Genomic DNA, 18,132 nt, shown 5'->3' with positions numbered 1-18,132 from the left:
ATTCATAAGCTAAATTTCATTTGGAAGAACCTCTAGAAAAAAAGCACAATTTGAGGAATATTCTTTAAGAGGGTGGTTCAGCAGTTTTCTACTATATCCAGATGAAGGAAATAATTGAGACATTCAGATGAAAGGGAATAAATATACCTGAAAAATAAATGCCATGTTTGATATGAGACTGGACACTATTTTTGTTGTGTGCCTTTCTACGTTTCTATCATTATTATTACAATTAACACTTTGCTTTTTCAATAGGACATGATTGGGTAATTGTTGAGCTTGGGGCTAGGATCCTAGATGAGATATTTTTATTACAACCAGGTTAATTTAACAATTGTGATAATGTTCCTGAGAGTATATAAGACACTGTCTCTTCTTAAGTGAAATACTACAAGAATAAAGAAACTGACATTGTTTAAAACATAAATTTATAATTGTTAAAGGAAACCTTGTACAAGGAATATGAAACAATGTTAAATCAGTGATAAAAGTAATTAAAGACAATTCACATGCGTAGGGTACACTGCTCATGACAGCACAGGGTGAGATGATGGTGAGATTACACTGGCCGGCATTCATTGGATAAAAAAAGAATGGCCCCAATCAGTGCCACTTGGACCTACTCCCTTTTGCTTTAGTAATATGAGGAATGGTGAGGTCCAGAAAGTCTTCTTCCTTTGCTAATAAACTTGTTCTCAGATCTGGAACAAAATATGTGCCATATTTGTGGTTAATCTCTCCCAAGTGCAGCATCATGCAAAATGGGACTTGGGCTGGGAATTCACATTTATGTGTATCGTTTTCACTGACAAAGCCTGGGTATGTTGGCTTCCAGGACAGGGGTATTCCTCAGGGCAATGATAATTCCTGGGCAAAGGAACAAGCAATATTTCATGTACACCATGCCTGCTGTCTGGGAGTCTCCATCCCTGTCCCCAATCATGACTCCAACCCACTCAACACAAAAAATTTCAGCCTCTCCACATATAATTTGTTCTCTACTTCACAGGACCACCTTGACTGTCACTCAGCATTTATGCCCAGAATGAGACTTCTGGCAAGCATAAACAGAGAAAGAAATCCCACCACTAAGAAAGCCATGAGCCAATCCACATGTCAGCTATAAACAGTGGAAAGGGCAGAAACATCAAAGTTGCCAAATTTTCCTGACTTAAAGTGGGTTCATGGATGGCAGATGCACATACATCATGATAGCCTCTGCTAAGTGAGCACCTGGGAGGCTAAGAAGCATATCTTAGACCCAGCAGTAATTTCTGTGCCATTGGAAAGAAAAGGCAGGCCCAAACATGGCCAGGGTAATTCATTAAATTGCCTACCCCACACCCAACTGGAATGTGCCCTTGGGCATTATAATATAGCATCTTCCAGGGAGAGAGAAAACCTCACCATCCTCTTGGGCAGCAGGTGATAATAGGGGCTGCAGATTCATCCTCATATATCTACAACACTTCCAAAATCACCTGCACACTTGGGGAGACAATTATATTTTCAGACAACAGGCATCCATTGGGATGGAACCCTGTTGATTAGCAAACTGATGCCTATTGTGAGGCAGGAGAAGGCCAGCATAATTTGTGCATGCACATTCCAAGCACTCACCAGAATTCTAGGCCACATTGTAACATAGGCTGGCTCTGTCTCCTCCAGAATTTTGAGACCCAGTAAGGTTTCTTCCCTGAGGCTTCATAACTTGGGATTTCTTGCTGTGTATTTGACACTCCTTGGTACAGGGATTCCTGTTTGGAGAAATGGGAAACATACAGAAACACTTGGCGTGGTGTGTAGATGAATGTGCAAAAAAGGCTCAGCTGAGAAGCCTCTAATTGAAAGCAGATATGATGGATGTGATGTGTAACTGGAACTAGATGACAAGAGTGGGAGACAGGAAACCTAGGACTGTGCAGCAATAAACAATACCCCAAGGAAGATTCACTGTTTGTATGAAGAGTATTGTTTATAATATTAGAAATCTTTAATCAACTGCCTTGAGATAATCCATTAATGCAAACTTGTGCAATGCAGGAAGCAAACTAGTTATTTCAGGTTACTTGCTTTCCTGGGACTATGCTTTGCTTTATTACAAAGTGGTGACTTTTGATAATTGTGTGTTGTAGCTTATATATAATGTTTAAAATGAATTCAATACAATGAAAAAAATTGAACATCTCATTTTAAACAAAGACACCATGCAGGCACAAAAATTTAATGCAAATAATGCCTATAATTCATAAACTCAATTTCATCAGGAAGAACCTCTGAAAAAACTGAATTTGAGGAAAATTCTTCAAAAGGATGGTTCACCAGTTTTCTAATATATCAAGTTGAAGGAAATAATTGGATATATTCCAAAGAAAGAGAATAAGTATACATGAAAAAGAAATGCCATGTTTGATACGAAACTGGACAGTATTTTTATTTTGTACCTTTCAACATTTCTTTCATTATAATTACTATTAACATTTTGCTTGGTTGATAGTACATGACTGGCAAATTGGTGAGGTGGGGCCCAGTCCCCTGGATGAGATATTTTTACTTCAACCAGGTTAATTTAATGATTTTGTCAATGTTCCTGTGAATACATAAGAGACTGTCTCCATTCGTAAGTGAAATACTACAAGAATAACTTTCTGCCAATACAGCCTAAAATTCATAAACTGAATTTCATAGGAAGAACCCTGAAAGAAATCACAATCTGAGGAATATATTTTGAAAGGATGTTTCAGCAGTTTTCTAATATGTCCAGATGAAGGATGTAATTGAGATATGTTCAGATGAAAGAGAATAATATAACTGAAAAAGAAATACCATGTTTGATATGAGACTGGACACTATTTTGTTTTGTGTCTTTCTACATTTCTATCATTATTATTACTATCAACATTTTGCTGTGTCAATAGGACTTGATTTGGTAATTGTTGAGGTTCAGACCAGGCCCCTAGTTGAGATATTTTTACTACAACCAAGTTAATTTAATGATTTTGTTAATGTTCCTGTGAATATATAAGAGGCTGTCTCTGTTCTTAAGTGAAATACTACAAGAATAACTAAAGAAACAGACATTTTTAAAAACATAAATTTAAAATTCTTAAAGAAAATGTTATTATACAAGGAATATGAAACAATGTGAAATTGGTGACAAAAGAAATTAAATAAAGCCACTTCTCATGTGTTGGTTTCCCCCCTGAATGCACTGGGTCACATCAGGGTGAGATTACACTGACCTGCTTTCTTGGGATATGAGAAAAATGGTCACAGTTAGTGTCACTTGTACCTACTCTCTTGGGCTTCAGCAAATTCAGGAATGTAGAGGTTGGGGAATTCTTCTACCTTTTCTAATAAACATTCTTTCTGATCTGACAGAAAATATGTTCCACATTTGTGCTTAATCTCTCCCTAGTCAAGCACCATGTAAAAGGGGGACTTGGGGTGGTCATTCACTGTTACATGTGTATCATTCTAACTGACAGAGCCATGGTATGTTGGCTCTCAGAACAGGGATATCCCTCAGGGTAACGATAATTCCTGGACCAAGGAACAAACAATATTCAGTGTACACAATTATGCCTTCCCTCTGGGAGTCTCCATCCATGTAACCATTATGCCTTCAACACAACCCAATAAAATATAAGTCTCTCCACATATCAGGTGTTCTCTTCATAACAGGACCCCTTTGACTCTCATTCAGCATTTAAGCCCAGATGTGACTTCTTGCAAGCATAAATAAAGGAAGAAATCCCACAACCAAGACAGCCATGAGCCATTCCTCATGTCAGATATAAACAGTGGACAGGGCAGACACATCAAAGTTTTCCAAATTTCCCTGACTTAAAGTGGGTTCACTGACTGCACATGGGCATGCCTCTTGGTAGGCTCTGCTAAGAGAGCACCTGGGGTTCTAAGATGCAATGTCTTAGATCCAGCAGTAATTTCTTTGCCATGGGAAGAAAAGGCAGGCCAAAGCTTGGCCAGGGTCTCTTCATTAAACTTCCACCTATGCCATACCCAACTGTGATTTGCCCTTGTGCATTCCTGTATAGCATTTTCCATAGAGAGTCAAACCCTCACCTTCCATCAGGGATGCAGGTGATCCATGGGGCTGCAGAATCATCTTCATATGCTTACAACCAACTGCACAGCCACAACACCTCCACCATCACTTGCACACTTGGGGAGCCCATTATATTTTCACCCATTGGAATGGATACCCATTACTTAGCAACCTGATGTCTATTGTGAGGCAGGAGAGGGTTAGCATCATTTGCACATGCACATTCCAGTCTCCAGACAGAATTCCAGGCCACTGTAGCTCCTGGGCTGTCTGTGTCTCCTCACAGGTTCAAGTCCTAGTGAGATTTCTTCCCTGAGGTTTCTTAGTTGGTATTTCCTGCTGTGTATCAGGTAACCTGGGTACAGAGATTCCTATTTGGAGTAATGGAAAAGTCTCAGAAACACTTGGTGTAGTGTACAGCTGATTTGGCACACAAGAATCATCAGAGAAGCCTCTATTTGAAAGTGGATATGAGGGATGTGAAGTCATGTAACAGGAAATAGGTGATAGGAGGGGGAAAATGGTAACCAAGGACTGTACAGCAATAAACAATAGCCCAAAGAAGATACATGGTCAGTATGAAGAGTACTGTTATAGCATTAGAAATCTTTAATCAAAAGCTTTAGAAGATGACCCATTAATGGAAAATTGTCCAATGTAGGAAGGAAAGTAGTTATTTCAGGTAACTTGCTTTCCTGAGACTTTGCTTTGTGTTATTAACAAGTGGTGAGTTTCAATACATGTGTATTGTTGTAGCTTATAGATAAAGTTGAAAATGAACTCAAAACAATGAAAGAATAAAAAATTAAATTTCTCATTTAAAAAAAAATCAGCATGAGATCACAATAATTTTGTGCCCATACAGCCTAAAATTCATAAATTCAATTTCATCAGGAAGAGCTTCTGAAAAAAAAAAACTGAATTTGAGAAACATACTTTAAATGATGTCTCAGCAGTTTTGCAATATATCCAGATAAAGGAGATAACTGAGATATATTCAGATGAAAGAGAATAAATATAAGTGAAAAATAAATGCCATGTTTGATATGAGACTGGGCAGTATTTTTGTTTTGTACCTTACTACATTTCTATCATTATTACTATTAACATTTTGTTTGTTTGATAGGACATGATTGGGAAATGATGAGGTGGGGCCAGGCCCCAGGATGAGATATTTTTTACTACCAGCAGGTTAATTTAATGATTGTGGTAATGTTCCTGTGAATATGTAAGAGACTGTCTCTGTTCTTAAGTGAAACACTACAAGAATAATTACAGAAACTGATGTTTTTTTAAACATAAATTTAAAATTGTTAAAGAAAACCTTTGTATACAAGGAATATGAAAAACTGATAAATTGGTGGTAAAACAAATTACATAAAGACACTTCAAGTGTTTTGGTTTCCCTCCTCATGAAGGCACATGGTCAGGTCAGGTTGAGATTACACTGGTCTGCTTTCAAGGGATATAAGAAGAATTGCCACATTCAGTGCCACTTGGTCCTACTCCCTTGGTCTTCAGCAAATTCAGGAATGGAGAGGTCAGGAAGTCTTCTTCCTTTGCTAATAAACTAGCTTCCTGATCTGGAACAAAATATGTGCCACATTTGTGGTTACTCTCTCCCAAGTCCACCACCATGTAAAAGGGGGACTTGGGGTGTGCAATAACATTTACATGTGTATGATTGTAACTGACAGAGCCCTGGAATGTTTGCTCCCAGGACAGGGACAACATTCAGGGCAATGATAATTCCTGGAACAATGAACAAATGATGTTCAGTGTACACCATCATGCCTGCCCTCTGGGTGCCTCCATCCCTGTCCCCATGATACCTCCAAACCACTAAATGGAAAAAATATCACCCTCTCCACATATCATGTGTTCTCTTCCTCAAGGAACCCCATGAGTATCACTCAGCATTTAGGCCCAGAATGAGATTACTGACAAGCATAAATAGAGCAAGAAATCCCAACACTAAGATAGCCATGAGCCAATCCACATGTCAGCTATTAACAGTGGAGAGGGCAGACACATCAAAATTGTCCAAATTTCCCTGGCTTAAAGTGGGTTCATTGACGGCACATTGGCTTGTCTCATGGCAGGTTCTGCTAAGTGAGCACCTGGGATGCTAATCACCATGTTTTATATCCAGGAGTAATTTCTGTGCCATTGGAAACAAAAAGGAAGGCCCAAGCTTGGCCAGTTTCACTTCACTAAACCTCTGCCTACCATACACACAATTGGAATTTGCCCTTGGGCATTCCCTTGGGCATCTCCAAGGGAGGCAAACATCACCATCCATCAGTGCTGCAGGTGATACTCAGGGCTGCAGAATTATCATCTTATACCTTCAACAAACTGCACAGGCTACAACACCTCAACCATCACCTGCACAATTTGGGATCCCATTATATTTTTAGACCTCAGAGCAACCATTGGGATAGAGCCCTGTTGCTTAGCAAGCTGATGCCTATTGTGAGGCAGGAAATGTTCAGCATCATTTGAGCATGCAAATTCCAAGTACCCACAGGATTTCTAGTCCACCTTTCAACCTGGGCTAACTCTGTCTCCACAGTTTCAAGCCCCAGTGAGATTTCTTCCCAGAAGTTTCTTAACTTGGGATTGCCTGCTGTATATTGGGCACACCTAGGTACAGGAATTCTTACTTGGAGTAATTGGAAAGGATTAAGAAACACTTGGTGTGGTGTGTACCAGATTCTGCACACAAGGCTCAGCAGGGAAGCCTCTATTTGAAAGTGGACATGAGGTATGTGAAGTCATGTAACTGGAACTAGTTTACAAGAGGGGGAAACAGGGAACCTAGGACTGTGCAGCAATAAACAATACCCCAAGAAGATACATGGACTCTATGAAAAGTACTGTTTATAATATTAGAATTCTTTAATCAAATGCTTTGAAAATAACCCATTAACACAAACTTGATCTATGTGGGAATCAAAGTAGTTATTTCAGGTTACTTGCTTTCCTGAGACTTTGATTTGCTTTATTATAAAGTGGTGATTTTTTTATACTTGTTTGTGGTTGTAGCTTATAGATAATGTTTAAAATGAATTCAATACAATGAAAGAAACCAAAATTAAGCTTCCTATTCTAAAAAGAGTCACCATGAGGGCACAATAAATTTCTACCAATAAAACCTAAAATTCATAAATTCAATTTCATCAGGAAGAACCTCTGAAAAAAACACAATTTGAGGAATACTCTTTAAAATGGCTCAGCAGTTTTCTAATATTTCCTGATGAAGGAAATAATGACATATATTCAGAAGAATGTGAATAAATATACCTGTAAAAGAAATGCCATGTTTGATATAACTGGACACTATTTTTGTTTTGTGCCTTTCTACATTTCTATCATTATTATTACTATTAAGGTTTTGCTTGTTCAAAAGGACATGATTGTATAATTGATGAGGTGGAGATCAGGTCCCTAGATGAGATATTTTTATACATCCAGTTTAATTTAATGATGTTGGTAATGTTCCTATGAATAATTAAGGGACTGTCTCTGTTCATAAGTGAAATACTGCAATAATAATTAAAGAAACTGACATTTTTAAAAACATAAATATGAAAGTGTTAAAGAAAACCTTATTATACAAGGAATATGAATCAATATAAAATCAGTGGTAAAAGAAATTAAATAAAGACACTTCACCTGGTGTTGGTTTCCCTCCTCATGAATACACAGGGTCAGATCAGGGTGAGATTACACTGACCTGCTCTCATGTGATATGAAAGAATGGTCACATTCAGTGCCATCTGGGCCTACTCCCTTTGGTTTCAGCAAATTCTGGAATAGGGAGTTTGGGGAAGTCTTCTTCCTTTGCTAATAAACTTGCTTTGAGTTCTGGAACAAAATGTTTGCCACATTTGTGGTTAATCTCTCCCAAGTCCAGCAACATGTAAGAGGGAGTCTTGGGGTGGGCATTTGCAGTTACATGTGTATCATTCTAACTGACAGAATCAGGGTAGGTGGGCTCCCAGGACAGGGATATCCCTCAGGGGAATGGTAATTCCTGGAACCTGGAACAAACAATAATCAATGTACATCATCATGCCTGCTCTCTGGGAGTCTCCATCGCTGTCCACAATCATGCCTCCAAAACACTCAATAGATGAAATATGTGCCTCTACACATATCATGTGTTCTCTAATTCACAGGACCACTTTGACTGACACTCAGCATTTAGGCCCTGAATGAGACTTCTGGGAAGCATAAATAGAGCAAGAAAACCCACCACTAACACCACCATGAGCCAATCCTCATTTCAGCTATATACAGTGGACAGAGCAGACCCATCAAATTTTTCCAAATTTCCCAGAATTAAAATGGATACATTGACTGCACATGGGCATGCCTCATGGTAGTCTCTGCTAAGTGAGGACCCAGGATGCTAAGATGCATGTCTTAGAAACAGTGGTAATTTGGCTGCCTTTTGAAAAAAAAGGCAGGCCCATGCTTGGCCTGGGTCATTTCATTAAAGTTCTGTCTACCACACATAAAATAGGAATTTGCCCTTGGGCATTCCTCTATAGCATCTTCTAGGGAGAGTCAAACCCTCACTTTCCATTAGGGCTACATGTGATCCTCAGGGCTGCAGAATCATCCTCTTATACCCACAGCAAATTGCACAGGATACAATACATCAAGCACCACCTGTGCACTTGGGGAGCCCATTATGTTTTCAGACCACAGGGCATTCATTGTGTTAGAGCATTGTTGCTTAGCAACCTGATGTCTAGTTTCAGGCAAGAGAGGTTCAGTGTCATTTGCAGATTAACATTCCAAACTCCCACCAGGTTCTACACTGCTTTAGAAGCTGGGTTGTCTGTATCTCTTCCACAGGTTTGAGCCCCAGTGAGATTTCTTCCCTGAGATTTCTTAACTTGTGATTTCCTGCTGTATATTACACAAACCTGGGTACAAGTATTCCTATTTGGAATAATGGGAAAGATTCAGATACACCTGGTGTGGTGTGCAGTTGATTCTGCAAACAAGGCTCAGCAGAGAAGATTGTATTTGAAAGTGGATATGAAGTATGTGAAGTCATGTAACTGGAAATAGATGAAAAGAGGAGGAAACTGCAAACCTAGGACTGTGCAGCAATAAACAATACCCCAAGGAAGATACATGAACTGTACGAAGAGAACTTTTTATAATATGATAAATCTTTACTCAAATGCCTTAAAGATAGCCCATTAATGCAAACTTGTGAATGTGGGAAGCATTTATTTCAGGTTACTAGCTTTCCTGAGACTTTGCTTTGATTTATTATAAAGTGGTGATTTTGACACTTGTGTGTACTTGTAGCTTATTGGTAACATTTAAAATGAATTCAGTACAATGACAGGAAAAAATTAAACAAATCATTTAAAAAACACCATTAGGGCACAATAATTTTCTGCCAATAGAGCCTAAAATTCATAAACTAAATTTCATCAGAAAGAACATCTGGAAAAAAACACAATTTGAGGAATGTTCTTTAAAAGGATAGTTCAGCAGTTTTCCAATATGTCCAGATGAAGGAAATAATTGAGATATATTCAGATGAAAGAGAATAAGTATACCTGAAAAAGAAATGCCATGTTTGATATGAGACTGGACACTAATTTTGTTTTGTGACTTTCTATATTTCCATCTTTATTATTATTATTAACATTTTGCTTGTTACATAGGACATGACTGGGTAATTGAGGTGAAATACAGGACCCTAGATGAGATAATTTCATTACAACCAGGTTAACATAATGATGTGATAATGTTCCTGTGAATATGTAAGAGACTGTCTCTGTTCTTTATTGCAATACTACAAGAATAATGATAGAAACTGACATTTTTTAAAACATAAATTAAAAAATTTTAAAGAAAACCTTCTTATAAAAGGTATATGAAACAGTGTTAAAACTGTAATAAAAGAAATTAAACAAAGACACCTTACATGTGGTGGTTTCACTCCACATGAAGGCACATGGTCAGCTCAGGGTGAGATTAAATTGACCTGCTTTCATGAGATATTAGAAGAATTGTCACATTCAGTGCCACTTGGGCCTACTCCCTCGGACTTCAGCAAATTTGGGAATGGAGAGGTTGGGGAAGTCTTCTTCCTTTGCTAATAAACTTACTTTCAGATATGGAACAAAATATGTGCCACATTTATGGTGAATCTCTCTCAAGTGCAGCACCATGTAAACTGGGGACTTGGGGTGGGCATTCTCATTTACATGTGTATCATTCTAACTGAAAGAGCAATGGTATGTTGGCTCCTGGGAGAGGGATATCCCTCAGGACAATGGTAATTCATGGACCAAGGAACAAACAATATTCAGTGTACACCATCATGCCCACCCTATGGGGGTCTCCATCCCTGTCCCCAGTCATGCTTCCAATCCACTCAACACAAAAAATTTCAGCCTCTCCACATATCATGTGTTCTTTTAATCACAGGACCATTTTGACTCTCACTCAGCATTTAGGCCCAGAATAAGACTTCTGGCAAGCATAAATAGACAAAGAAATCCCACCACTAAGACAGCCATGAGCAAATCCTCATGTCAGCTATAAACAATTGACAGAGCAGACACATCAAAATTGTACAAACTTCCCTGACTTAAAGTGGGTTCACTGACTGAACATGGGCATGCTAATGTTAGGCTCTGCTAACTGAGCACCTGGGATGCTAACATGGATGTCTTAAAATAAGCAGTAATTTCTGTACCATTGGAAAAAAGGCAGGCCCAAGACTGGCCAGAGACACTTCATTAATCTTTCACTTACCCCACACAAAATTGGAATTTGTCCATGGGCATTCCTGTATTGCAACCTCCAGGGACAGTCAAACCCTAACCATACATCAGTGCTGCAGGTGATCCTTGGGACTGCAAATCATCCTCATGTAACTACAACAACTAGATAGGCTGCAACACCTCCACCATCACCTGCACACCATGGGAGCCCATTATATTATCAGATGACAGGGCAGCCATTGGGATTGAGCCCTGTGGCTTAGCAACCTGATGCTTATTGTGAGGCAGGAGATGGTCAGCATAATTTTTACATGTGCATTCCAAGCCCCTATCAGAATTCTAGGCTACTTTGGGACCTGGCATATGCTGTCACTTCCACAGGTTCAAGCCCCAGTGAGATTTCTTCCCTGAGGTTTCTTAACTCACATATTCCTGCTCTTTATTAGGCACACCTGGGTACAGGGATTGATATTTGGATTAATGGAATAGATTCAGAAACACCTGGTGTGGTGTGTAGCTGATTCTGCACACAAGGCTCAACAGAGTAGTCTCTATTTGAAAGTGGATTGGAGGGATGTGAACTTGTGTAACTGAAACAAGATGACAAAAGGGGAAACAGGAAACCTATGACTGTGAAGCAATAAACAAATCCCCAAAGAAGATACATGGACTGCATGAAGATTGAGGTTTATAATATTAGAAATTTCAATCAAATGTCTTGAAGATAATCATTTAATGCAAACTTGTGCAATCATGAAGCAAAGGAGTTATTTCAGGTTACTACCTGTCCTGAGACTTTGTTTTGCCTTATTATAAATTGGTGATTTTTTATACTTGTGTGTTGCTGTAGCTTATTGATAATGTTTAAAATGAATTCAAGCAAGATGGAGGAGTGGTGAGGCCACTCATGAACACATGGAACTGCTGAAATCAGTGAAATCTGTAAGATTTGTGGGCAAGGAACCCACACCCCTCCTTGTCAGTCTCAGTCCCATAGGAGGAGAGACCATCAGCACTGGGAACTAGGAGGAAGAACTGCAGTTGTGGCTCTTATTTCAAACTCATTCTACTGATGCAAACTCCAATCATAGATAGACTGAGACCAGACACCAGAGAATCTGGGAGCAGCCAATCTGGCAGGGTGGAGATTGGGATAGCAAAAACAACAAGAAAACACAAAAATAAAAGTGGAGGCTTTTTGGAGTTCTAGTGAACATAGAAAGGGGAATGGCAGAGCTCATGCCCTGAGGTTCATATGCAAATCCAGAAGAGAAACAGATCTCTCTGCCCCCCTGGACCTTTCCTTAATGGCCCTAATTGCTTTGTCTCTTAGCATTTTGATAACCCATTAGATCTGTGAGGAGGGCACTTTATATCTTTTTTTCTTTTTCTAAAACAGTTACTCTAATAAGCCCAATACAGAAAGACTCAAAGACCCAATACAGAAAGACTCAAAGACTTGCAAAAAAACTTGGGCAGGTCAAGACAAGAGAAGAACTAAGAGAGCACTGAGACAAAAGGAAATAATCCAGTGGCTGAGAAAATTCACTAAACACCACAACTTCCCAAGAAAATGGGGGAATCCTCTCACAGCCATCATCCTGGTGTACAGGGAAGACTCCTGCCCATCACTGGCCACAAATCCCAGAGCTGCCCCATACAACCCAGTGTGATGGAAGTGCTTCCAATAACAAGCACACACCACAAAATTAGGCATGGGCATTAGCACTCCCTTCACCCTCAGCTGGTTGTCCCAGAGTTGGGAAGGCAGAGCAGTATGAATTAACATGCCCCATTCAGCCATACTTTCAGCAGACTGTGAGCCTCCCTAAAAGGCCCTGCAGCCCAGAACTGCCCTTGGGGGTTGGCACTCACCTGTGACATAGCACAGTCATCCTTCAACAGAAGAACTGGGGTTGCACAGCCTGGAAGAAGGACCCAATCACAAGTCTCACAGACCATACACCGATACCAAGGACTTGTGGGTCAGCAGCAGACACAAATTGTGGCAGGACTGAACTGAAGGATTAGACTGTTGCAACAGCTTTAAAACTCCAGGAATACCAGGGAGATTTGATTGTTAGTGTCACCCCACCTCCCTAACTGCACAGAAAAATGTCCTATGTACAGGGCAGGCAATACCAACTACACACACAAACTGGGTACACCAATTGGACCCCAGAAGACTCACTCCCACACTCACCACAAAGACAAAGTGGGGGAGAACTCTGTTGAGGGGAACAGGTGGCTCATAGATGCCACCTGCTGGTTAGTTAGAGAAAGTATACTCCATGAAGCTGCAGGTCTGACAAATTAGAGATAAGGATTTCAATTGGTATACAAATCCTAAAAGAACCCTATCAAGTTAAGCAAATGCCAAGAGGCCAAAAACAACAAAATTTTAAAGCATATGAGAAAACCAGATGATATGGATAACTGAAGCCCAAGCATACAAATCAAAAGATCAAAGGAGACACAGTACTTGGAAAAATTAATCAAAGAATTAAAGATGAATGATAAGACCATGGCATAGGATATAAAGGACATGAAGAAGAGCATGGCACAGGATATAAAGGACATCAAGAAGACCCTAGAAGAGCATAAAGAAGACATTATGAGAGTAAATAAAAAAATAGATGACCTTATGGAAATTAAAGAAACTGTTGACCAAAGTAAAAAGATTCTGGATACACATAGTACAAGACTAGAGGATGTTGAACAATGAATCAGTGACCTGGAAGATGACAGAATGGAAAATGAAAGGACAAAAAAGGAATAGGGAAAAAAAATTGAAAAAATCAAAATGGACCTCAGGGATATGATAGTTAATATAAAACATCCAAATATAAGACTCATTGCTGTTCCAGAAGGGCAGGAGAAGGGTAAAGATCTAGGAAGAGTATTCAAATAAATTGTTGGGGAAAACCTCCCAAGCCTTCTAAACACCATAAATACACAAATCATAAATGCCCAGTGAACTCCAAATAGAATAAATCTAAATTAACCCACACTGAGACATATTCTGATAACACTGTCAAATACGGGAGAGAAGGAGGAAGTTCTGAAAGCAGCAAGAGAAAAGCAACTCACCACATACAAAGGAAACAGCATAAGACTAAGTACTGACTACTCATCAGCCACCATGGAGGCAAGAAGGCAGTGGCATGACATATTTAAAATTCTGAGTGAGAAAAATTTCCAACAAAAATACTTTTTCCAGCAAAGCTCTCCTTCAAATTTGAGGGAGAGCTGACATTTTTCACAGACAAATGCTGAGAGAATTTGCTAACAAGAGACCTGCCCTACTGGAGATACTAAAGGAGTCCTACAGACAGAGAAACAAAGAAATGAGAGAGAGGCATGGAGAAAAGTTCAGTGCTAAAGACACTTAGTATGGGTACATTAAAGGATATTAATAGAGAGAGGGAAAAAATATATAGGAAAAACTTAAGCCAAAGGATAAGATGGCTGATTCAAGAAATGCCTTCATGGTTATAATGTTGAATGTAAATGGATTAAACTCCCCAATTAAAAGATATAGATTCACAGAATGGATAAGAACAAAATGAACCACCAATATATTGCACACCAGAGACTCATCTTAGACACAGGAACACAAAGAAATTGAATGTGAAAGGATGGAAAAAAATATTTCATGCATACTACAGCCAAAAGAAAGCAGGTGCAGCTATGTTAATCTCAGGTAAAATAGACTTTAAATGCAGGGATGTTATGAAAGACAAAGAAGCTCAATACATACTAATAAAATGGGCAACTCAACAAAAAGAAATAATCATAAATGTTTATGCACCCAATCAAGGTGCCACAAAATACATGAGAGAAACACTGGCAAAACTAAAGGAAGCAATTGATATTTCCACAATAATTGTGGATGACTTCAACACATCACTCTCTCCTATAGATAGGTCAACCACACAGAAGACCAATAAGAAAATTGAAAACCTAAAAAATTTGATAAATGAACTGGATTTAACAGACATATATAGAACATTACATCCCAAATCACCAGGATACACATTCTTCTCTAGTGCTCATGGAACTTTCTCAGGAATTGATCATATGCTGGGACATAAAGCAAGCCTCAGTAGATTTAAAATGATTGAAATTATTCAAAGCACATTCTCTGACCACAGTGGAATACAATTAGTAGTCAATAACCATCAGAGACATAGAAAATTCACAAACACCTGGAATTTAAACAACACACTCCTAAAGAATCACTGGGTTAAAGAAGAAATAGCAAGAGAAATTGCTAAATATATAGAGATGAATGAAAATAAGAACACAACATACCAAAACCTATGGGAAGCAGCAAAAGTGGTACTGAGCAGGAAATTTATAGCACTAAATACATATATTAAAAAGGAAGAAAGAGCCAAAATCAAAGAACTAATGGATCAACTGAAGAAGCTAGAAAATGAACAGGAAACAATCCTAAACCAAGTAGAAGAAAAGAAATAACAAGGATCAAAGCAGAAATAAATTACATAGAGAACAAAAAAAATAAGAGAGGATAAATAACACCAAAATTTGGTTCTTTGAGAAGATCAACAAGATTGACAAGCCCCTAGCTAGACTGACAAAATGAAAAAGAAAGAAGACCCATATAAAGAGAATAATGAATGAGAAAGGTGACATTAATGTGGATCCTGAAGAAATTTAAAAAAATAAGAAGATACTATGAACAACTGTATGACAACAAACTGGATAATGTAGAGGAAATGGACAATTTCCTGGAAACATATGAACAACCTAGACTGACCAGAGAAGAAACAGAAGACCTCAACAAACCTCTAACAAGAAAAGAGATCCAATCAGTTATCAAAAAGCTTCCCACAAATAAATGCCCATGGACAGATGGCTTCAGAGGGGAATCCTACCAAACTTTCCAAAAAGAACGGACATCAATCTTACTTAAACTCTTTCAAAAATCAAAGAAAATGGAACACTACCCAACTCATTTTATGAAGCTAACATCAATCTAATTCCAAAACCAGACAAAGATGCTACAAAAAAGGAAATCTACCAGCCAATTTCCCTAATGAATATAGAAGCAAAAATCCTCAACAAAATACTTGCAAATATAATCGAAAGACACATTAAAAAAATCATACACCATGACCAAGTGGGGTTCATTCCAGGCATGCAAGGATGATTCAACATAAGAAAATCAATGTATAAAAACACATCAACCAAAAGGGAAAAATCAAATGATCATCTCAATAGATGCTGAAAAAGCATTCAAAAAAATCAAACACTCCTTTTTGATAAAAACACTTCAAAAGGTAAGAATTGAAGGAAACTTCCTCAATATGATAAAGAGCATATATGAAAAACCCACAGCCAGCTTAGTACTCAATGGTGAGAGACTGAAAGCCTTCCATCTAAGATCAGGAACAAGACCAGGATGCCCGCTATCACCACTGTTGTTCAACATTGTGCTGGAAGTGCTAGCCAGGGCAATCTGGCAAGACAAAGTAACAAAAGGCATCCAAATTGGAAAGGAAGAAGTAAAAGTGTCATTGTTAGCAGATGATATGATCTTATATCTGGAAAACCCCAAGAAATCAATGATACAGCTACTAGAGCTAATAAATTTAGCAAAGGAGCAGGATACAAGATTAATGCACATAAGTCAGTATAGTTTCTATATGCTAGAAATGAACAAACTGAAGAGACACTCAAGAAAAATATATCATTCTCAATAGCAACCAAAAAAGAAAAATCTAGTACCTAGGAATAAACTTAACCAAAGATGTAAAAGAACTATTCAAGGAAAGCTACATAACTCTACTAAAAGAAATAGAAGGGGACCTTAAAAGATAGAAAATATTCCATGTTCATGGATAGGAAGGCATCAGCAAAAGTAGAATGTTCAAGCTCACGAGTCAGTGCAGGTCAATGGGATATATGCTGCTCCTTCCCTGGCCCAGGGACTGGCCAGGATGGCTCACTGGGGAACCATCAAAAGACCTCATTCTCTTAGATGTCAGGAATCACACCCCTTTGAGAGTTGACCATGTACACCTTGTTCTTGCCAAAGAGCTGGAACTCATCATGGATAAGCTCCACAAACTTTTGCTGGGCTAGATGATGGGCTGGTATGACTTGGTCCATATGTAGGCAAGAAACAGGGACATGGTGTACTTCATGAGAAAGGCAAGGCTGAGTGTTACCAAGTGACTCCATAGGTGGTACAGTGAAGCAGGGGGTGGCATTACTCAACCCCAAAGTGTGCTTGTTATTGGCAATGGGATGAAAGAAGTCATAGAGTTCCACATTGGTTGCATCAACCACAGTCACTTGCACATTCTGAATGTCCCCATAGAAGGTGTTCACTACCTGTCCTGAGATATTGATGACATACATGATGTTACTGCTTGACAGCAAGAGCTTGCAGTTAGTGGCCTTCCCATTGCTGATGTGCAGGCTGCTGGTAATTCATTAGAGAATGTTGACCAAGAGCTGTGAGAACTGAACCTGGTAGGCCAGCCCAATATTCTCTTCAAGGAGGTGGGCAGTGGTCTCTGAGTGGAGAGTTCTGCAGCTTTCTGCTAGGTTTCTAAGGAGGTCATGAGTATTCAGTGATAATCTAGGTGAATAATACAGAGACTTCCACAAAGTGAGTCCTCTATAAATGATAACCATATGTCTTCTTCTCTGGGCCAGATCAGGGCAGCACTCCAGAGGGTGGGCAGGTGGGTTCCATCAAGATGCAGCCATGCAGCCAAGTCTAGTGTGAGAGTGTGAGTGTGGAGGATGTGATCAGCAAAACTGCCAAGTCCATCAGTCACAGTGAGCCTGAGATTGCCCTGGCTTCTGCAGCCACCATGCAGTGACTGCTCTTTATATTATTTTATTTTTTATATAGTTTTGACAATTTCACTGAAAATTTTATTGCCTCTGCCGGTTATATGACAGGGATTGAAAGAAACACAATTAAACATACAGAATATGCAAATGATATTCCCTGAAGATAATCTTGACTTCAATAATTTTTTTATATGTGGGTACTTGTAATTTAATACATTTTACTATTAAAAAGGCATTACTTTTGTTTTAACCTGCACAATTTCTGGGTCTTGCATTTATTTATTTATTTTTTAAATTCAGTTTTATTGAAATTTATTCACATACCATACCATCATCCATGGTATAAATCAACTGTTTACAGTATGATCATATAGTTATGCATTCATCACCACAATCTATTTCTGAACATTTTCCTTACATCAGAAAGAATCAGAATAAGAATAAAAAATAAAAGTAAAAAAG

General features: G+C 38.7%; 1 protein-coding gene across 1 annotated transcript; it reads right to left on the bottom strand.

Moving 5' to 3' along the window:
• Positions 1-16,839: 16,839 nt before the first annotated feature.
• On the bottom strand, positions 16,840-17,226 carry LOC119525756 (dual specificity protein phosphatase 18-like). The gene has a single exon (XM_037824549.1). The coding sequence runs from the start codon at positions 17,224-17,226 to the stop codon at positions 16,840-16,842; it is 387 nt and encodes a 128-aa protein (XP_037680477.1).
• Positions 17,227-18,132: the final 906 nt, after the last annotated feature.

The sequence above is a fragment of the Choloepus didactylus genome (genome assembly GCF_015220235.1).
Source record: "Choloepus didactylus isolate mChoDid1 chromosome 26 unlocalized genomic scaffold, mChoDid1.pri SUPER_26_unloc2, whole genome shotgun sequence".
Taxonomy (NCBI): Eukaryota; Metazoa; Chordata; class Mammalia; order Pilosa; family Megalonychidae; genus Choloepus; species Choloepus didactylus.
Note: the sequence above shows the minus strand (reverse complement) of the source record. Positions and strands in the feature narration are given on the sequence as shown.

Bases quoted from the DNA above. Each gene is read 5' to 3' on its own strand.
- LOC119525756 (XM_037824549.1), bottom strand. From the start codon at position 17,226: ATGTATGTCATCAATATCTCAGGACAGGTAGTGAACACCTTCTATGGG.